The 22,726-nt window shown below is 44.0% G+C and overlaps 1 protein-coding gene across 3 annotated transcripts in view; it reads right to left on the bottom strand.

Annotated features, from left to right (window-relative positions):
* SLC24A3 (solute carrier family 24 member 3) overlaps positions 1-22,726 on the bottom strand; it is a gene marked incomplete at its 5' end in the record, with an annotated part of 160,708 nt that overhangs the window by 111,824 nt on the left and 26,158 nt on the right. For all 3 annotated transcript variants that reach the window (XM_081917825.1, XM_081917823.1, XM_081917824.1), the window contains one exon: positions 20,646-20,783. In XM_081917825.1, coding sequence (XP_081773951.1) covers positions 20,646-20,783 — 138 coding nt within the window. The remainder of the gene's footprint in view (positions 1-20,645; positions 20,784-22,726) is intronic.

Genomic DNA, 22,726 nt, shown 5'->3' with positions numbered 1-22,726 from the left:
ATACATTCTAGCTATTTTTGAAGGTGTTAGATAAACCTCCAGTTTTCCCATAAGTTTCCCCATCCTGATAAATCTATGGGTTTCCCTGTATCTATGGCCCACTTTATCATTACCTCCTTAATCTGCTCATCTTTGACCTCCCATTCCAGTAGTAAGTCCTATGTTTTAGAGATTATTTTGGTTTGGTTTTGTCATAGTGTTTTTTCTATGTAGGACAGTTCTTTGACAAAAGCTTTTTCTTTCTCTCTTCTAAACACTGCATGCAGTTCATGAAATTGTCCACCTGGCTTTGAATATTTGACTAAAAGCAGGTGGCAACATGAACATCTTCAAATCAAGTAAAAAAAATTTATTAAGAAGAACCACATTCACTTATTCAACAAAGCGGGTCCTCCTTCATGGAGATGGGGGCAACCATGACACCCCCTGTTGCTGGGCGGGTTAGCATGAATGGCCACAAATTTGATAGGGCACCTCCAATTGTTGCTGGGGAGAATTTAATGTCGCAAAATTGTTTGATTGATGGGGTGCTATTTATTCCCTGTGCGAAGTGTTGAGCTTCCACTTTTTGCTGCACACATCGGATTACCTGCCCACCCTTCGTATATTTAGGATTTGTTTGCGCTGACCTTGCTATGCCTGTCATGGGGTCATCTGCTTTGGAGCAGGGGCCTGGTAGGAATTTTTACCATTTGGCTGATTGGCTGGTGCCGTTTGGTTTTTTGCCTGCTGCATAGCAAATCGTCACAACTTGTAAGTTGCAGTTAGGCATTGGTTAATTTTGGTTGGTGGAGGGGATGTGGTTGGCTGTGCCTGCCTCTCCAATGCTGCTGCAAGGGAATTCCGATAAAGTAGTCCAGGGGCTCACCATGCTCTTGTCCGAACCCCTGGCAAGGGGCTAGGGCCACGCAAGAGCCCCTGGGAGCATTTGGGGAGAGGGGAGAGTCTGGCGCCCAGCTCTATTATCTCCCAAAAAATGTTTACCCTTACTGACTTCCGCAGGTTTGCGGTTGTCAGTTCTGTTCCTACCTCTATGAGGGAACAGATAGTTGCTAGCCAATGCCTAAGCAACCACTCACATACTGTAATTCAATAAAGTTGTGGCCAAAATTATGCCAAAAACAAAAACAAAAAATGTTGTGTGAACTGTGTCTTTATTTGGGGGTGTCCTGGGGGCCTCGACACACAACTAGTCGTGGTAGATAAGTCAGGTCTGAAAACTTCACTGGATCAGTGGAATATCCTATGAGTGCTCAGCGGGGCCAGTCCACTCATGAGGCAAGATAAGGTGACGCCTCAGGCGGCAGGATCCACATAGGCAGCAGATCTGGCCTCCAAGGAATGCATCACTTGCAGCTGTGGCACTGTGCTCCGTGGAGACTGGATCTGCTGCCTCTTGGCAAATAGGAGGTACTGTTGGTCTCCTCACACCCTTGTTCCTGATAAAGATCTTCACTCATCCCTTCTTTTCTCTGGTGGTGGGGAGGGGTGCCATTTTGTTGCTCAGGTGCCAAAATGTCTTGGGCCAGCCCTAGTACAGAGTAAAGCCATGTGGACAGATAAAAGCCAAACAAATTTTTATAACTGCAATTTCCCATATGCTACCTATAACCTTTTGAGGACAGCAGGGTGTAAGAGGACAGAGTGGTCTGTTATTTGCATGCTCTGCAGCATCTCTAATCCCATTTTTTTAAAAACTGAATCGGATGAGGTCATTGCATCTCAGGATAACTAAATTTAGATGACATTGTGGCTTGCTCTCACACAGCCTTAGCATTTTACAAATCCAATGTTTAAAATCTGACAGGGACTCCAGCAACATATATAACTATTTTACATGCTATACTTCAGTTTGGTATACAGTGCAAGCTGTACAATATATGTGTTGGCTTCCCCATTCACATCAGTGTGGGGAGACTTCAGTTGATATAAGGTGAACCTCAAAGAGGCAATTTTTGTCAGATTTGCGGCAGAGAGAAACAGTGATACTTACTGTCCTCGCCACCATAGTTCTGAAGCTGCTCAGGTTTCTCTGCTATTTAAATAACAAAATACATGCATTAACTGCATTAACGTTGGGTTTGGGCCTCTGTGAAGTGGCAACACTGCTGTATAGTGAGCTCCATGTGTGCATTTGAGTGTCAGCATGAACAGGGCTCTCTTGAAGGCAAAGGGATGTGACTCACTTTTACATAACATCCTCAATACAGAGAAGCATGAAGGTCTGGCTCAGTAACATAACCAGAGTGAGGCAACACACCAACACCAGGCATAAGGGGTTGCAGTGATTGAGAGCCAGTGTGGTGTAGTGACTAGAGTGCAGGACGAGGATCTGGGAGACCAGGGTTCAAATCCCCACCTAGCCTGGCATAGATTGTGAGGATAAAATGGACAAGGGAAGAAGTGTCCCTCAGCTCCTTCAAATAAAGGTGGGATATAAATGTAATAATTCACAAACAAACAAAAATAAGATCTGGGGTGCACAAGACTGAACAGTGACTGGCGTTGACATTATAACAAAAGCTATTATTTTCATTGTGTAATACATGTTTGTAAGAGTTTGCGAAAAATAAGACTGTCCTGGAAATTTCATTTTTTGCTTGTTTATGCAAAAAACAAGGGGTGATGCACAATGTGTGGTTTACACTAGGAGCAGTTATGGTTAGTTACAATGCTGGTCTAGATCCAGTTCCACAGTTCCACAGCAAGGTCATGGTTCCCCACCCTGCACTGACACACAGCATGCTCTTGAACCTCAAAGGAAAATGGAAAAGATAAAAGGGAACTCATTTAAGATCTGGAGAGTAAAGGATTTTGAATCATAAAGTGAAAACAAAGAAGCAACACTGAGAATTTAGAAGAATCCTGAAATCACCATCATTATGTTTGACAACAAATAAAATTATGTACAATCTATAAAGATGAGCTGCTGAATACACTCACATCTGAATACTGTTAAACAAATGGAAAGGAAAAGGGGAAATGGCGGTCATAAAGGGGGGGGGGGAAATGCCAGTAAGCCAGGAGACAAAAAGGGAAGCGCCAGAAAGATTATCTAGTTCAGCGTATTCTACTACCAACCAGAATCCATTCAGTTCTAGTTGGAATTATGTCACTCTTCCAATGTTTCGCTATAAGTATTCTCACCGCAACAGTAGCGTATAGAAAAATTGTCCTTGCCTTTCTTGGAATATCTAAGCCTGTTATACTGAGTAGGAATGACTCTGGGTTTTTTTAAAAGGTTTATATTTTTTTAAAGTTCCAAGTAGATGAAAATATCAAAGAAAAGTCTAAACAAGAGTATTTCAAGCTGGGAACCCTTTAAAATATATTTAAAAAACAGCTGCCATGATCTGAACATGGTTGTAGCATTTGGGTAACTTCTGTAAAGGGAAATGTGCACGAGCTTTAATATCTTTTTAGTAATTAAGAAGTTAAGTTCATGCAACAAGTTTATTAAAATGGAAGAAATATGGAAAGGATGGGAAGTCATAGGTTGATGAAGAAAATTTAATGTCAGAGAGTTTGTAGCTTTTTTGTTGGTTTTAGTGTTGTGATGTTTGACAATTTTGATTTATGGATAATAACGAATGACTGTTTATGTTGTACAGATGTGTTGATGAACAATAAAGCAGAAAATAAGCAGAAAAAGGGGGGAGTGTCCAAAGTTAACTTCTTATTAATGCAGAATATTCAACTTAACTACAAGGGAATTTAAGAGACAGTGAGGTTTATGCAAACCTGTTACGACTGCGGATTGTGGTGCAGAATCCTGATCAGAAAGCTTTGCTCCCACCAGAGCTTATTAATAAAAAGTGGCTAACTGCTATCTCTGATCCTGAACCAGGGAAGTGGAATTTCAACAACATCACAGCTTAAACCAGCCAACCCCAACCTGGTGTCATTATGCTGACTTGGACTATAGCTCCCACAAGGCCAAGACAGCACAGCCATGTTTTCTGGGGCTAATGGGATTTATAATGGAAAACATCTGGGGGGCTCCCAGCTGGAAAAGGCTAGCCTTCGCGGAAGTGGTGCCCTCCCTGTGAAACAGCCTCCCATCCGATGTCAAGGGATAAAGAACTACACAACTTTTCGAAGGCATCTGAAGGCAGCCCTGTATAGGGAAGTTTTTAATGTTTGACATTTTATTATGTTTTATACGTGTTGGAAGTGACTAAGAGTGGCTGGGGAAACCAGATCATAGAATCATAGAGTTGGAAGAGACCACCAGGGCCATCGAGTCCAACCCCCTGCCAAGCAGGAAACACCATCAGAGCACTCCTGACACATGGTTGTCAAGCCTCTGCTTAAAGACCTCCAAAGAAGGAGACTCCACCACACTCCTTGGCAGCAAATTCCACTGTCGAACAGCTCTTACTGTCAGGAAGTTCTTTCTAATGTTTAGGTGGAATCTTCTTTCTTGTAGTTTGGATCCATTGCTCCGTGTCCGCTTCTCTGGAGCAGCAGAAAACAACCTTTCTCCCTCCTCTATGTGACATCCTTTTATATATTTGAACATGGCTATCATATCACCCCTTAACCAGATGGCCAGATGGACAGGGTAAGGATATTATTATTATTATTATTATTATTATTATTATTATTATTATCTTAAAATATCAAAGAGGCTACAGAAATGCCCATGTTTCTTCAAGTAGAATCACAATTTGTTTCCAAGGGAACAGAAATCCAGGTTGATTGTAACCAATAGTCCCACTGACTTTATATATTCTGACATCTTGCTTAGCACACGGTCAGTGACTTTTATTCAGTCATTACTGTGGCAACTGCAACAATTGTGCGTGGTTGCACAATGTGTCTTTTTCACAAGACAAGCACATAGCCATGATTTTAAGACTCCAGGGACAAAGACTCCTCTGCTTTCTTTGGCACATCTTGCCATCAATCAACCTCACTCACTGCTAAAAGTGTGTTTCTTGCTTGCAGATTGAATTTGGCCAGCTTTTATTTCCAAATGCTTTCCTTTGTTATCCAAAAATAGTTCTATCCCATCTGGGTACATGTATGCACAGCTTAAAAATAACCCTAACAAAAACATATTAGAATTCATTCATACAGAAAAAAGTATCCAAAAAAAGAAAGTTAAGGCATCTGGGCTTAACCTCGGTGCCATGTAAACAGTATATTTATGCATCAGTAAATGATCAGTGTTGGGGAAGTAGCATCTCAAGACTCACAAACAAAATAGACTCTAGTCCTGTCCCTAATATTAAAAACTTCTGAGTAGATAATACAAGCAAAATCAACAAAATTACTGGTTACCTTCAGCCGCAATAGTGATGTTGTTTCGCTATGTTAAATCTTTAGTTCTCCCAGAAGACATGGAAATGGTGTAAACAGGCACGGTTTGGATTCTTAGATTACGGACTGCAGTTTCTTGAAGATGGACTTCTGGCAAGTGATGGGCTGCACCTCACAACGGTTGGGAGGAATGTTTTTGCCAAAAATCTTAGAAACCTCATCAGGAGGGCTTTAAACTGACTAATGTGGGGGAGGGAGACAGTGCTCCTGAAGGTAGGAGTCTATCAATTGATGAAGATGATCATCCAAATGTCATAGACCAAATGGAGCAAACAGCACACAGACCTAGTGGTGGGAGGAAAAAATCCTTAAATAAGAGACACGGGGGAATGATTAATGGACTTCAATGTCTGTACACTAATGCGCAAAGCATGGGAAATAAACAAGATGAGCTTGAGCTCTTGGTACAGCAAACTAAATATGACATAATAGGCATCACTGAAACCTGGTGGGATAAGTCCCACGATTGGAATGTAATAATGGAGGGATACAATCTATTTCAGAGAAACAGACCAGACAAGAAAGGAGGAGGAGTGGCGTTATATGTCAGGGATGTGTATACTTGTGAAGAGATCCAAGATTTAGAACCTCAAAGTGAGAGCATTTGGGTCAAAATTAAGGGAGAGAAGAATAACAGTGACCTCATTGTGGGAGTTTACTATAGATCCCCAAGCCAAACAGAGGACATAGATGATGCCTTCCTGGAACAGATGGCCAAGCATGCAAAAGGAAGGGGGATAGTAGTAATGGGGGACTTCAATTACCCGGATATTTGTTGGATGTCAAACTCAGCCAAGAGCATAAGGTCAAACAGATTCCTCACTGGCCTTGCAGACAACTTCATTGTCCAGAAAGTGGGAGAAGCAACAAGAGGAACAGCCATTTTAGATCTGGTCCTAACCAATGTTGATGACCTGGTTAGTGGGGTAGAAGTGGAAGGATCATTAGGCATGAGTGATCATGCTCTTCTGAAGTTTACTATACAGCGGAAAGGAGCAGCCAAGCATACTAGGACTCAATTTCTTGACTTTAAGAAAGCTGACTTCATAAAACTTAGGGAAGTGCTGGGTGAGATCCCATGGACAGTAATACTAAAAGGAAAGGGAGTTCATGATGGCTGGGAGTTTGTTAAGAGGGAGATAGTAAAAGCACAACTTCAGGCAATACCAATGAGATGGAAACATGGAAGGTGCTTAAAGAAGCCAGGGTGGCTATCTAAAGAACTTTTAACTGAGTTAAGATTAAAAAAGGATGTGTACAAAAAATGGAAAAGGAGGGAAACCACCAAAGAAGAATTCAAACAAATAGCCAGCACGTGTAGACACAAAGTCAGAAAAGCTAAAGCACAGAATGAACTCAGGCTTGCTAGAGAGGAAAGGCTTTTATGGGTATGTTCGTAGCAAAAGGAAGAACAAAGAAACAGTGGGGTCACTCAGAGGAGAAGATGGTGAAATGCAAACAGGGGACACAGAAAGGGGGACTCCTCAATGCCTTCTTTGCCTCAGTCTTCTCTGATAAAGAAAACAATGCCCGACCTGAAGAATTTGGAGCAAATGATTCAGCAGAGGAAACACAGCCCAGAATAACAAAGGAGATAGTACAAGAATACTTGGCTAGTTTAGATGTATTCAAGTCTCCAGGGCCAGGTGAACAGCATCCAAGAGTATTAAAAGAACTGGCAGGTGTGATCTCAGAACCACTGGCAGTCATCTTTGAGAATTCCTGGAGGCGAAGTCCCGGCAGACTGGAGGAGGGCAAACGTTGTCCCTATTTTCAAAAAGGGGAAAATAGAGGACCCAAATAATTACCGCCCAGTCAGCCTGACATCAATACCAGGGAAGATTCTGGAGCAGATCATTAAGCAAACAGTCTGTGAGCACCTAGAAAGTAATGCTGTGATACCAATAGTCAGAATGGATTTCTGAAAAATAAGTCATGTCAGACTAACCTGATCTGATTTTTTGACAGAATTACAAGCCTGGTAGATGAAGGGAACGCAGTGGATGTAGCCTACCTTGATTTCAGCAAGGCATTTGACAAGGTGCCCCATGATATTCTTGTAAAGAAGCTGGTAAAATGCGGTCTTGACTATGCTACCACTCAGTGGATTTGTAACTGGCTGACTGACCGAACCCAAAGGGTGCTCATCAATGGTTCCTCTTCATCCTGGAGAAGAGTGACTAGTGGGGTGCCACAGAGTTCTGTCTTGGGCCCGGTCTTATTCAACATCTTTATCAACGACTTGGATGATGGACTCAAGGGCATCCTGATCAAATTTGCAGATGACAACAAACTGGGAGGGGTGGCTAACACCCCAGAGGACAGGATCACACTTCAAAACGACCTTGACAGATTAGAGAACTGGGCCAAAACAAACAAGATGAATTTTAACAGGGAGAAATGTAAAGTATTGCACTTGGGCAAAAAAAAATGAGAGGCACAAATACAAGATGGGTGACACCTGGCTTGAGAGCAGTACATGTGAAAAGGATCTAGAAGTCTTGGTTGACCACAAACTTGACATGAGCCAACAGTGTGACGCAGCAGCTAAAAAAGCCAATGCAATTCTGGGCTGCATCAATAGGAGTATAGCATCTAGATCAAGGGAAGTAATAGTACCACTGTATTCTGCTCTGGTCAGACCTCACCTGGAGTACTGTGTCCAGTTCTGGGCACCACAGTTCAAGAAGGACACTGACAAACTGGAGCGTGTCCAGAGGAGGGCAACCAAAATGGTCAAAAGCCTGGAAACGATGGCTTATGAGGAACGGCTAAGGGAGCTGGGCATGTTTAGCCTGGAGAAGAGGAGGTTAAGGGGTGATATGATAGCCATGTTCAGATATATAAAAGGATGTCACATAGAGGAGGGAGAAAGGTTGTTTTCTGCTGCTCCAGAGAAGCGGACACGGAGCAATGGTTCCAAACTACAAGAAAGAAGATTCCACCTAAACATTAGGAAGAACTTCCTGACAGTAAGAGCTGTTTGACAGTGGAATTTGCTGCCGAGGAGTGTGGTGGAGTCTCCTTCTTTGGAGGTCTTTAAGCAGAGGCTTGACAGCCATATGTCAGGAGTGCTCTGATGGTGTTTCCTGCTTGGCAGGGGGTTGGACTCGATGGCCCTTGTGGTCTCTTCCAACTCTATGATTCTATGATTCTATGAAATGATAGTTCATCTACTCACTACTACATAAATGGTTATAAATTACAGATGTGGGGAGGACGGAACAATAACCCTCCATTTATTGATGAATGGCTTGGGAGGACCTGGGAAATGGAGGGGAGAACATGGCAGAGCTGACAAGAGAGGAAGATAGGAACAAAATGCATTTATAGAAAAACTGAGTGATTTCACATGATGCAGCCCTACCCATTGCTCAGAGAAATTTGTTTGTTTTTTCTTTCCTTTTTATACAGGTTTTTGATTACCAAGAATGCACATTCAAAATGAGGTTTTAAAAGGAGGAATTTGTCTTGTTGATCACTATTTAAAGATATGGAAGATAACTGATTTGCTTATTCCAGTGCTTAATGATGATGATGATGATGATGACGATGATGATGACTGGTTTTTACAAATCAGACAAAATGAGCACAAGAAGCTAAGAATGAAGCACAAGCCTCATTATACAGCTGCATACACCATTAAACATTTTTTCCCATCTCTTGAAACAGAAATATTGAGGTACATTGTTTAGCTGTTGCTAGTTTTAAAATGTTTCTTCATTTAATTTAATTTAAATTGTTGTGTACAAGATGGCTCAAGCACAATTTTATGGAAAGGTGATGGGCACCTGTCATGAATGCTTTAGCTGAGATTACTGCATTGCTGGGGGCTGGACCAGATGACCCTCAGGGTCCCTTCCAACTCCACAATTCTATGATTCTGTAACAATTTAAAATAAATATTAGTATGTAGATTTATTTCAGAAGCAGAGGAACAGGAACAGAACCAGCAACAGTTAGCAATGCCATCCCTCTTTTGCCGTGCCTCAGCTTAAGAATATCTAACGGAGAATAACTCAGACTGAAAGCTTTGTGTTGCCAAGTTCCTGCCTGCCCGAGGATAATCTTCGTGACATTACAGCGAATGAGCATAATGTGTGTGCTGTGCACATGCCTGACTCAGGGAGAAGAGGGAGCCTCGGCGCAGAAAGCCCAGCTTCACCATTCCCGACAAGCTAGCATCCGTATTTCAGACACCATTATCAGACTACTTAAAGCTGACGGCCATCGTCACACCAATCCTGCTGCTGTAATTTCCTCACTCAGTGACTTGTTGAAGGATCTGCACAATTCCTCGCTCCAGCTAAAAAGTGCTTTTTGTGGTTCTAACACACCAAAGATTCCCTGAGCAGAAGGACATCCAGAATTTTTAGCGATGTTGTGCAACCAATTCCTCTATCTTTGCCAGTGGTCCTGCAACTTGTTTACAAAGTCAGCTGAGGACAGCAGATCCTGGGGGTAGATGGCAGATTTCGGGACAGATGATGGGAAAGAGGCTACTGTTGACATTAGGGAGTAGAATAACAAGGGTCTGACTTTCTCCTTTGGTCTTCCAGCAAGTACAGCAGCTCCACCTCCCAGCCTTCTGCCGTAGACCTTCCCCTCGTCTGCGACACATGCACTTGCTGCCTTGATACCAAATGGCTGCAGCTTCAGGGGCAAATAGCAACCCAGGGAATTGATATCCAGTAAGAAAATGGCATGAGGGGAAAGGTTTAATCCGACTTCCCACTCCATGCGACAGTCCTAAATCTGATTTGAACTCTCATCTGTGGCTACTGTTAGCTAGGGTTGCCATATTTCCAAAAGTGAAAATCCGGACACAAATGTTGTTGGGCTATGTTGTTCTGCACTAGCTCTGTAACTTTGTTATTGGTTTGTTTTGTGGGTTTCTTATCATTCATATATACAGGGAGAGAAATTTGTCGTGTTTTTGCAATCAACTCTGGGGCCATTTGATGAAGTGTGGGATAGGTTTTAATGGGTGGGAGGTAAAAGGTAAAGGGACCCCTGACCATTAGGTCCAGTTGTGGCTGACTCTGGGGTTGCGGCGCTCATCTCGCTTTATTGGCCGAGGGAGCCAGCGTACAGCTTTCAGGTCATGTGGCCAGCATGTCTGGCAAAACAGAGCAGCGCATGAAAACGCTGTTTACCTTCCCGCCAGAGCAGTACCTATTTATCTACTTGCACTTTTTGGCATGCTTTCGAACTGCTAGGTTGGCAGGAGCTGGGACCGAGCAACAGGAGCTCACCCCGTCGCGGGGATTCGAACCTCCAACCTTCTGATCGGCAAGTCCTGGGCTCTGTGGTTTAACCCACAGCGCCACCCACGTCCCAATGGGTGGTAGAGGATATATGAATTGTAATTTATCCTTCCAGGTGCCCATGTACATGTGTTAAACAGAGTTTTAAAATCCCATCCTTGGCAGCAAAAATTGAAAGCATAAGAATTAGGCTGCAGAGCCTCCTTTCGAGCAAGCTGGCTTTCCCCTTCTTCCCTTGCTTAACAAAGAATCAGGCAACAACTTGTAAAGTAAGTTTAAAAATGAAATTTACTTACTTGACAATCATGCTTTGGTTCACAGCAACAGTAGAAGTAAAAACTACGCAGGCTTACATCATGGTATAACCACTTTCAGGCACGTGCCTGAAGCTGCAGCAAGCGTAGGCATGTCTGCATTCAACACTGGTCAAAGGAAAAGGAAGCACTATATACTCCTCCCACTCCAGGAGAGGAGGGGAAATGACATCACACAGAGTCCTCTCTACCAATTGTATTTCTATGGTCTGAGTGGGGTTTTCATTTTTAGAAACAAAGGTGCTGGTACTCACCATGAAGTTGCTACAGTAAAAGTCACACTTGGGGGAAATGTGCCGGTACTGTGTACCCTTGAGTACCCCCAGAAAACAGCGCTGGGTCTGAGTATATGCCTTTCAGCATGCTAACTAGCAAGAATATACATTTGTTAGGTTGGGCTGCTAATCTTCCACAAAAGAAAAAGTAAATAAAGGATAATCCTAAACATAGGAAACAGAGATCTCGCATCATGCCTAGTGTCACATCTAGTTTGACCCTAAGTGCCGTAAGAATAATTTGCCTTTGTTAAGAATTATAGGGGTTAAGACAGATGTAACAAATACCAAGTGTGGTAGAGGCATTTCTGTAACACCCTCAAAACCTCCCCAAACAATGGCAAGTTCTCTGTCCTAGAGTGAGATTTTGAGAGGATGTGTGTGGAATCTGTAGGTTGATGTCATACTTGTGGCTGTATTGGGGCAAAGGCAGCAGTCATATTTTGGTATGTCAAGGCTGGATTCAAGCCACTGAACCCTGTTGTGGCTGCTACATCTATCTTCACCCATAGAACTGTGTGGGAATTCTCTGTCCAATATTCCTACTGCATTATATGTTCATCATCATCTCTGGTCTTGCTTGTGGCACAAAGAGTGACCCCCCCCCCCCCCGCTGCTCCTTACACAGGACTCTCATAACTGTCTGAGAGCAATTCAGGATGTGGGATCCAAGATGAACCCCAATATGCTTTATTCACAGCTGGCCTACTTTCCAAACATACATGAAGACTGACAAGTGATTTAAGCTGAACATAATTACAGGTGAGGAAGCTGCATGAACTCGCTGTTTTCAGATCAGTGCTGCAGTTCCACTTAAGCAAGGCTGCAGCTGCTGCGGAGAAGAAGAACTGGCAAAAAGCAAAATCATTTCCAGCAATCTGCAACAAATCACATAGGGAAGGATCACACAGAAGTCCCACTCTAGCTTTTTGCCATTTATAAATCAAACAGTGTCAAAATCTAATGTCTTCAATAAAACTGGAGGACAGATGTGGCATGGGCTTAATTATTCCAGCAAAAAGTCTCCATTTTCCTCTAAAGAGATTTCACAGCCCTTTGAATTGGAAACCTGGGACTGTGCTGAAACTACTCATCCATTTTCACCAGTTACAAAAGTTTTGCCCAGTTTTTGTTTCGGGAAGAGGGAAGTTGGCACATTTCCACTTTGCCCATGTGGCTTTGTTGACCCTACATCAAAGAAATAACTGTGGCATTTGTTAGCACATAATGTCACCACATTCCCAACATGGATCCTTATGGCCTGTCCAATATCAAATGACATTATCTGTGGAAATCATGACACCCATGGAGACCTCAGAAGTGACATTAACTGCTCTGCCCTGCCAAACCCAGTCTGCCCTCAGCCAGCCCTCACTTGCCTTCCCCTATAACTAGCCCAGGAAGTGGCCCTGGCCGTCACTTTCTTCCTCCTCTTGAGTGCTGCTGCTGTAGAACCTTGTGGGCTTCTCAGGTAGAGCGCAGGCCCTTCAAAAGAGGGCATGTTGTACTGGAAGTGTAAACATGGCATAAATACAGCATAATCCCATTGTTCACCATTAGGTATGGGCAATTCTGTCAGTTTTGATTAATCTTGGTTTCTCATTTTTCCATTCTTAAATTCTGTTTTTCACATCAGTTTGTGATTTTTCCCCTTAAGTCTTCATGAAAATTCATCAGCATCTTAGTGCAAATTCCTCCAAATATATACATGCATATCCACTACAGGTGACGCAGGGACACAGGTGGCACTGTGGGTTAAACCACAGAGCCTAGGACTTGCCGATCAGAAGGTCGGCAGTTCGAATCCCCATGACGGGGTGAGTTCCTGTTGCTCGGTCCCTGCTCCTGCCAACCTAGCAGTTCAAAAGCACATCAAAGTGCAAGTAGATAAATAGGTACCGCTCCGGCAGGAAGGTAAACGGCGTTTCTGTGCGCTGCTCTGGTTCACCAGAAGTGGCTTAGTCATGCTGGCCACATGACCCGGAAGCTGTACGCCGGCTCCCTCGGCCAATAAGGCGAGATGAGCGCAGCAACCCCAGAGTCGGCCACGACTGGACCTAATGGTCAGGGGTCCCATTACCTTTTTATCCACTACACAAATCTGAAGTGGAGAGACTTCCGGGTTAGCGCCATCGTTTAATGGCGGATTCCCTCTGGGCTCCGGAGGGAATCGGCTCTGCAGGATTGGGTCTTGTCCACGGCGGCGACGCAGGGACCCTTAAAATCACAGGCGCGGATGCCTGTGAACCTGGTGACTCGGCGGGCACCATTTGCGCCCCCCCAAACCACGAAGGAGCCTTTTTAAAGGCTTCGGAACGGGGACGGGGTGCGGTGCGGTGCTGTGAGTGCATCGCTCCTTCTGCGGAGTGAAGCCGCAAGCCATTGATGGAGAGCGCTCAGTTTTTTCTTGGAACAATTGGATTTTAAAGTTAAAACCTGTGAGTAATTTGGAATTCGGAATTTAAAGAAAAATTCTTGTTGAATTAGGAACGAGCAGGGAAGGGTTAAAAAGGAAGTCCGCCCCCCCTCTTTGTAGATAATTTAAAGCAAAGAACCTGCCATCTAAGGTCGAGAGGACATTTCTTTCCTTTTTTTCTTTTTAAAAAAGAGACTTTAACCTTTATGGTTTGACACTATAAGAAATCTTACCGGAGGATAAAAAATTAACGGTGGGAGCTGAAGTTTCACCCCCCCCCCGGACCCGGGAGTGTCCCGCGAGAGAGCCTGCTGATGAAATACTGAGGAGTTTGACAGCTGTCAAATTGGCTGTCAGAGGGGGGAAAAGAACTTTGTTTCTGTTGCTTCTGCTGGTTATATTTGTTACAATTTGTTGAGAATAAGGAAGGACTGATACAATAAATTGGCTATTGGACTTGAGCTGAAAAATATTAAGAAACTAAAATCCCCCTAGAGGGGGTTTAAGACATTACAAGAATGGCTGGAGGAGGGAAAATTCAGTCTGAATTGGATAGAACATTTGTTCTCTTGGGAAAGTTACAAGGTGAAATTAATGTTTTGGCTACAAGTGTTACAACTCTGGTCTCAGCAGTAAACAATTTTGTTGAAGTTGATAAGGATTCGAAGCAGGAAGCTCACACAACTGAGCAAATAGGGAAACCTGAGTGTTATGAGAAAATGGAAAAGGAGATATGTGCTGTTCCTGAAGAGAAGGAAGGAGGAGCTGTAACTTCCCAGATGCTAAATGAGAGTTGCAATTTGTGGCCTGACATGAAGGTAATAAAGGAGAATAACAATCTGATGTGGAAAGCCTGGCCTGAATGGGTGAGTTTAAAACTGAGAGATCCCCTCATGTGGAGATCTGAAGACCGAAGGATTACAAATTTGATCAAGGTGGAAGTCGGAGTTTTGGGGACATTTGGACTTGAAAGGAGTAAGTTGGAGTACCCCATAGGCTTTCTTTTCAAGTATGGAGGGCTGGCTGGAAAAAAATATGGATTCTGTTGGGCCGAAGCCTCTCCGAAATCTGGGGTTCAACACTAAGGACTATCAAAAAGGCCGGCAGAGAGGAACTGAAAGAGACTTAAAAGCCTCGGACGTGAGATCTCCAGGCTAGACAAGATATTGAATTGATGAACACTTGTTGGGGACTGAAACCGGGAAAGGGGTGGGTGGAGTTTGGGAATCCAAAGGGTATATAACTATAACTTGCTTTGTTTTATTTTGCTTTGATATATGTTTGGAACTGGGGAAAGCCGTGGAAGGGAAATTTTTGGCCGACTTTAGGAAAAATGTTTAAGAATGAGCAACAATGTTTAAGTATTGATGTTAAAATTTGGATAATAAGGATTTTTCAAAATAAGCTATACTAAGTCGTAACAAGGATTTGCTGAATTAAGAATTTGAATTGGAATACAAAAGGGGGAGGTGAGAGGAGGTCCGGGACATAAGGTAATGGAAATAAGAAATGGGAATTATATTTGTTTTGTTTTGTTTTAAATGTGTATGTTTGCTTTTTTTGTCTGTTGTTTTTTTTTTGTATTAAATTGGAAAATTTCAATAAATATCTATTAAAAACACAAATCTGAAGTGGAGTCCCTAAGACGGTTGGATGGTGCCTTATATGCCTCCTTCCAGCAACTACTGCAAACAAGCTGGTGCCTAATGTCTTGCTCTACTTTCCTTTGGACCACATCAGTGAGGCTGAAGGGGGTCCTGTTGTCTGGGCAGTCCAGGACCTCCATACACACCGCCCTGGCTTTTGCTCCGGAGAGGTCACATCAGTGCTGCTAACGTGGCAAAAACAACATGGAAGGCTCCAGTTATAAGTTACTGGTCTCTGCAGCACATCAAGTGCTTCCTGCTTGGCAGGGGGTTGGACTCGATGGCCCTTGTGGTCTCTTCCAACTCTATGATTCTATGATTCTCAGAGGTTTGACATCACCCCCAGAGGCACAATCCATTGTCTCTTTCTTGTATATACTTTCTTGTATGCAATTTTCCATAATGCATTTGTGTATGCTATTTTCATTAATACGTGCATTTTGATGTATACTTCACCCTGGTCAGGTTTCCAGATCCCAGTCCTGGGTTGGACTGGGGTCTGTTTTGACAGACAGAAGGGATTGATCTGACATTTCTGCTACCATTTTGTCAGTGAGCCTCCACTGTTGCGTTTCCTCTCTTTTCAGTCTCAGGAAGCATTGATAGTTCCTAAAGGATGTTTGGTGGGGTATCTGTGTGGTGGCATATTCTGCCCTGAATATGTCAGTGCCCAGCTGGGTCAGTCATTCCATGGAACCCCCAGAGCAGCACAGATTCCACCAAACTAACAGACAACACAATCTAAACAGGGTCGCTACTCCCTGACCTTCTTAATCGCAAGCATGGAAAATCAGTTACATGTTGTAGGTCAAGCAATTTTCATCAATCAACTCCCTCAGAAAGACATTAGGGCTCTACTTGACACAGTCAATGTGCCACAGATTCCAGCTGAAAAAGAAATTGCATTGCTGGACCAGGGGTGGAGGTGTTGTGGCCGGGTGCAAGGGCAGCTTCCTCATGCGCCTCAGCCCAGGAGAGCGGACAGCAACGCTGCCGCCCACTCTCCTCTCCCTGCCCCGGGTCAGGCTTGATCCATGGATGGAGCTGCAGCTGGTGGCGTCTGGCCATGCGAGGAAGCTGTCTTTGCAGCTCCCTCATGCGCTGGAGCCAGGCTCTGATGAGGGAGCCTGTCGTGAGGGCGACTGGTCGCACCCCCTAAAAAAAAATGCGCCTGGGACCACGGCCCCCCCAGGCCCCCTATGCTACACCACTGCATAAAATGAAACATTAATTTAAAGTTGAGCTTTTTAAAGGAAGAATACATCACCAGAACAGTCACTCCTTTGAAAAAGATAATCCTGCCTCTACAAAGAAAACAGCAAGAGAGAGACTGTAAATGTTAATTATAGGGATGAGTTTACAAACAAAACTCCCACTGCCTTATGGGGGGATTATTGTTGGCAAAACTATGCTTTCAGCAAATATTTACACACATTATTTTGGGGTTAAAGAAAAGGAAGAAGATCTGTTCCTGATTCACAGTCAGAAGACTGTATGGCTATTTCAGCTTTCAATCAATCTCATGGTTTTCTACACTAGTTTTGTGATCATTCATTATCTTAAAATACAGAGGAGGAGCCTTAATGAGTGTTTTAGATAGAAGACCTCACACAATATGATGGCAAGAAGGCTGACACTTGGGTGCCTTTAATAACTGCATAGTAAAGGTTTCTTCTTTTCCCATCATGTTTTCTTTCCAGACCAGTATCCTTTCTCACTCCCTTTCCACAATTAGTGAGAGGCAGAATTAAAAAAGAGGTTCCACACAGCACTTAATCTAGTAATGCCCTTGCCCTTGCCCAAGATCCTTCGGTTCTGTTTACTCATTAGTCCCATCCATTCAAGGTCCCTTCAACATTCATCAAATGCTCCCGGGCTGCAGGTTCATCCTGTTTTATTGTTTCCTGTTGAGCTCGGCTGGGGATTTACTGACTATTAGCTTGTTAATTGCTCCTTGAATAGCTTCTCTTAATTTAGGGTTGTCGTATTTTGAAAAGCAAAAAAGAGGACATATTTGCTAACTTCTACAATGTTCTTAACTTTCATCATAAAATCATCATCATCATCATCATCTGAGGCAACTCAACGTTAACCCCACCTCCAGAAATTTCTTCCAATATCTCAGCTCCCTTAAATTTCAAGGCCTTAGTTCTGCAGCTTTTTCAAGCGGACATAGCATTTATAAAAACAATATCCACTATCATCCTTCAACCATATTCCTCCTAGTAATGTCATGAACATACACTTATGATTATCCCATTTATCCTTTGTGACTCTGCACTGATGCTGTATTCCATAACTTAACTCTAAAGCTCCCCCCCCCCCCGTGATCACATTCCTCTTAGCCAGTGCTCCCCCCCTCCCGAAAATAAGGTGCTGGTGCTCACTGCCTATAAATGGTTGGAAGAGGAACAGCCAAGTGGGGAAAGGGGGAGGCACTCTACACATGCTCAGGGAAGGAGGCAGCAGGGCTCCAGGTCCTGGCAGAGCCTCATTCCCCAGCCAGGCTCTGCCAGGGTTCAAGAGTCCTCCTGTTTCAGGCTCCGGGATGCTGACCGTGCCTCGTTCCCCATGCCCAGGACACGCTTGTCCAGCTTGGGGAAGGAGACATCAGGCTTGGTCAGGATCCTGGTGCCTGCCGCCTCCTTCCATACACAGAGAGATTTTGCCATGAGGACATTTTCCAAAAAGTGTTTCCCACCCAAACCTATATTCCAAGATAGTTAACCCTCCCTGTGACAGGACTGCATTATGCACCTTCCCATCGATCTTATAACCACTGAAAAAGGCACAGACATCTTAATGGAAGACTGCAACCTTGGATTCAAGAAACATCATGGAGAGCTGCACCTTCTAGCATGGGGTGAAAATCTTATTCTTAGGGGTAAAGTGTTAGCTGCAGCACACCAGTGGTAAGAGACAGAACCCACCCCCTCTCTTAATCACACGTGCCAACCACATCCATTCACAAATGCAGTGCCACTGATCTGCTGAACTTCTGCTTGGCATGTAGCTCTTAAAGAACCCTTGAGGCGGGGGTGGGGAGGGGAGGCTGCAGTCTTATACAGGTTTCCTTGGGAATACGCTGACTCCAACGAGACCTGCTTCCCAGCAAACATAGGTGTTGGCTACATGCCACAAATCAGACCGGATGCATGGAGTAGACTGCCTCACAATCTTCCCTGAGGAGAAACAGAGCACACATGTGCTCTCACGGCCTACGCCAGCTTCCCACCTTCTGCAAGAGCAGCAAGTTAAGTGCCACCAGAAACAGCGGTGCTGACCCCATCAACCAAGGTGAGGGCTGGGCAGCGACAGGGGGCTCTGCTTCCACTCTGTGCTCCTCTCGATCGCTTGGCCTACGCTGCCCTGGGCACACACAGCCGCTCTGCCAGGGCCAAGGAGGAAGCGAGCAGGCAGAGAGGAGAGGAGAGGAGAGGAGAGGAGAGGAGAGGAGAGGAGAGGAGAGGAGAGGAGCGTGCTCTCAGGCTGCTGGCTGCACTGGCCTCTGCCTTGGCCCTCACTTTTGTTCTTGCACACCCTCCCTTGCTGAGGGGGCAGTGGCGGGACCACATGGGCAGCACGGCTGGGGTGCCACAAACTGAAGCACTGCCACCCTACCACCTCCACTGCCACCCTGCCACCTCCAGCAGGAGATGAGTGCCCCCTGCTGCCACCTCCTGCTTCGCCACCTGGGAGCACCTCTGCTGCCCTGACCAGCCCTCAGGCCACCACCACCAAAATGGTGGACCACGTGGGCTTCACAAACAGAAAGCCCAGGATATTTAGGTGATCCCCCACCCCACCCCCAAGATGGCGATTTCACCCTTGGAATCCCAGACGTGTCCAGGAAAAACTGGACTTACGGCAACTCTATCTTAATTGCCCCTCAATATCAGTTCCTGCTCTGAGGGGAAGGGCGGAGGATTTCAATTCTGTATTAATTTTCATTTCACTCTGCATAGCAAATAATGTGGTTTCATTAGGAGGTCTGAGGCTCAATTTGTTTCCTACCAAAGCAACATAGAGGAGTTTGGAGGCTGCAGAGCACAACCTGAGCCCTGGCACGCAGCCGGAATCCTGCCTTAACACAGAGCACAACTGAAAACCCACACCAGACTGGCTGGTCCTTCAATTGCATTCAGTGGTGGCAGCAAGCAACACAAATCAGGTCTGGGAGGAAACAGCAAAAACAATAAAATGCAATGATTTGCCAGTGACACCTGGGATCTCTGAAAAAAGACAAGCCAACAAAGCACTCATTGTGATGGCATAAAATAGGTCTACCGAAATAATTTCTTTCAAAGAAGCACTCAAACCATTCAGATCCTGGCCACCTCTCTCTTTCTATTTCACCTTCTCTCTCTTAATTTTACAATCTAAATTTCAGTTGTCCCCATTTCCACTTCAGCTTAGAATTTTTTGAAATAAAAATGGGCATGAATTTTCATGTGCTTTTCTTCTAATATACACATTTTTGCAAGCAATTTCTCCTAATATTTTTGGACATTTTTATCGTCATATTTTTGGATGGTTTTTAAACGTTATTTTCACTAATGTAAGTGTGGTATGTTTGCAAAATTGGGAAAAGAATGAATTTCAAAGGATAGTTGTGTTTCATATTGTATAGGGGCTTGGGTGGTGTGGAATATGTTGGTTCACATCAAAATGTAAATTTCTCTTTCATTCCTATTGGAGAGTTGAGGAAAAAGAAGGCAATCTTTAGGGGGACAATCAAGTGCTCTTCTCAAGTCCCATTCATTTTTTTGGGAGTCTGAGTTGGAGAACTCCTCATCAAAGAAAGGCAGAACATAAAGTTCAGGCAAAACAAACATGACTCATGATCATTGTAGGAAAAACAGCAACAGAACTTTAGGTTTTATGCATAAGAAGGACTTCAACAATTCTCTGCAGCAAAGATAAATGGCTTTCAGTTTCCATTAAGGCGAAAGAGAAATAAATCCATTAAAAAAGAAGAATCAGAAGTAGCTTTGAAAAACAAGAATAGGAATTACTATTAATCACGCCCTCTCCTCAAAATCTATTTAAATTGCATCTTCAAACTGCAGTGCCCTTATCACATTTTCAGATCCTAATAAGAGAACAGAACCCGTCCAATAATATCAACATATTTCCAGTTTAAAAACTGTTGCACTCCACATTCATATATATCAACTATGATACAGCTGCAACACCTGAAATTCTACTAGTCTTATCCTCTTGAGTTTAAATTGAGAGGGATTTAAATGGAGAGGGATGCTCCAAATAAATCCAAGACCTATGTGATTATAAAGCTAAAAAGGAACAAAAATGCAAGAGAGTCGTGTGTCTGCAATTCTAGAGCTCTACTGCTTGGCAAACCAGCTGTAAGCATGTGAGGGGCAGGAGAAAGCTGATCCTACCTGGTTCAGTGCAGTTTTTGTGATTTGGATGCTCTGTCTCTTCAGGGTTATCTGTAACATTCTCCTCCACTTCCAGCAGTAGCCTTCGCCCAATCCACTTGTCACTAGTTTCCAAAGCAGTGTTCAGAACATCATAACCTAGAGAGGAAAAAGTACCACGGTAAATGTAAGAGTGAACAGAGTAGCACATTAATTCAATGAAGCGGGCAAAAAGTTGCACCACTGTGCTAGGCTTTTACTTACATAGTGAAAGGATAAAAGTAGGTAGAGGGTGGCATGAAGGTGGCATGAAGGGGTGATCAGTGTAGACCTATGACACCTTTCCTACAGTGACCTCACAAGTTATCACACTTATTAATCTAGATTCTTATTCTGTTACAAAGGTTAGTTTTTTTAGCACTGTGGGATCTCCTATGCATAGTAACTGTACATTGTGCTGGCAGTAAGGACTGGAGACAGGTGTTAGAATGAGAAGGCGTCATGGAGCTTTCTATATCCTAAACATGAGCCTGCCCCAGTACAGGCATGCTGCATTGCTGGTGGGATTGCCCTTTTGGTATTTGGACAGAGGTTGAACTCTGGCAACATTCAGTTCCTCTTTAAACATGTACATTCTCTCCCAGAAAAGCTGTTGGTGCAATAATGCCAATATGGTTCCTAGTTAAGAATATTGGGATAGGACAAGCAGAGGTGTAAAAAATTGGTGGCGAGGGAGGTCCATATGTTGATATCTGTGATAAGGTTAGCATTATGTGGTGAGTTTCCATATTGCCCAAGTAGGCTGGCAGACTCGGAGGTGGGCTCAAAAAGAGAAGTGAGTCACAGAAACAGCGCAGGGTGGGATGGAGGACTAAGCAAAACAACTGAGCCAGCCCCTAAAAGAGACAAAATAATTGCACAAATTGCCATGGCTGAAATGTACAAGGGCATCTAGTTTGGGAAACTAACAAAAATTGACAGGGAATCATACCTAATTTGAAACGAGTCAATACCACTCATCTGGCCTAGCACTGCCTGTGGTTTGCTCAACCAAAGACCTTTTGAACGCTGCCCCCCCCCCCGGAAACCCATCACAGAATTATAGCATTGGAAGGGACCTCAAGGGTAATCTAGACCAACCCCCTGCAATGCAGGAATCTCAGCCATAGCATCCATGACAGATTGCCATCCAACCTCTGCTTACAAATTTCCAGTGAAGGAGAGTCCACAACCTCCCAAGGGAGTCTGTCCACTGTTCATTCAGCTAGATCTGGATATCAGGGACTGAACTGCAGGGGGTGCTTATGTACCTGAGGCAGGTGTTCTGTTATTCAGGTATATGGTCCTTCCTTACACAAGCAAAAGGACCATGAGGGTTTGACTTTCTCCTAGGTATTGACTGAGCCAATAAAACCGAAACAAAATAGCTAGAGGCTTCCTAAAGCAAAGAGCATTATAGTGGCAACTAGCTGTTTGTTGGAAGCAAAATGGTGGACAAAATGGAAGTTGGAAAAACCCTGTTGTGCTCATCTAACAAATTTGACTATATAATGTTTTCAGGACTGCAGGAAGAGTGTTTCTCAGGTCTTTGAGGCTATGAGACACAAGTAAGTAGACATGTGTAGTGATCATCTGTAGTGAACCATTCCACTTCTGCGCTGCCTTCATTCTCTGCCTTGCTTTAGAAGAGATGCTGGTGAGCAAAAGTCTCTCTTGGCAGCATCAATGCAAACACATGGCACCTCTCCAAGGGTTTTTATTTTTGCTTGAGCTGCTCATCCTGGAAACTTGCATGCTGCTCCGATTAAGCAGAAAGTGCATGCTCATGTGCCAGTAACATCTGGCAGAGCTGAACATGCTGGGGGGGGGAACAGTAGGGTGCCCACTGTGTGCAGCACAGCCCATAGTTCAACCCCTTTTGGCAAAGTGTTAGAGGAGCTTTATGCCAAGTTTCCATTTCAAAAAATAGAGTTTTGCTCTTCCTCCCTTCAGTTAAAACACAGCAGCTCTTCCTCCCCCACACATCTGCCTCCCATGGGGCTTTTCCCCTGTCAGCCTCTGGGGAAAACACATGACTCAGCAGCAGAGCAGTTGGACAGGTC

The sequence above is a fragment of the Podarcis melisellensis genome, assembly GCF_964234715.1.
Source record: "Podarcis melisellensis genome assembly, chromosome: 7".
Lineage (NCBI taxonomy): Eukaryota > Metazoa > Chordata > Lepidosauria > Squamata > Lacertidae > Podarcis > Podarcis melisellensis.
Note: the sequence above shows the minus strand (reverse complement) of the source record. Positions and strands in the feature narration are given on the sequence as shown.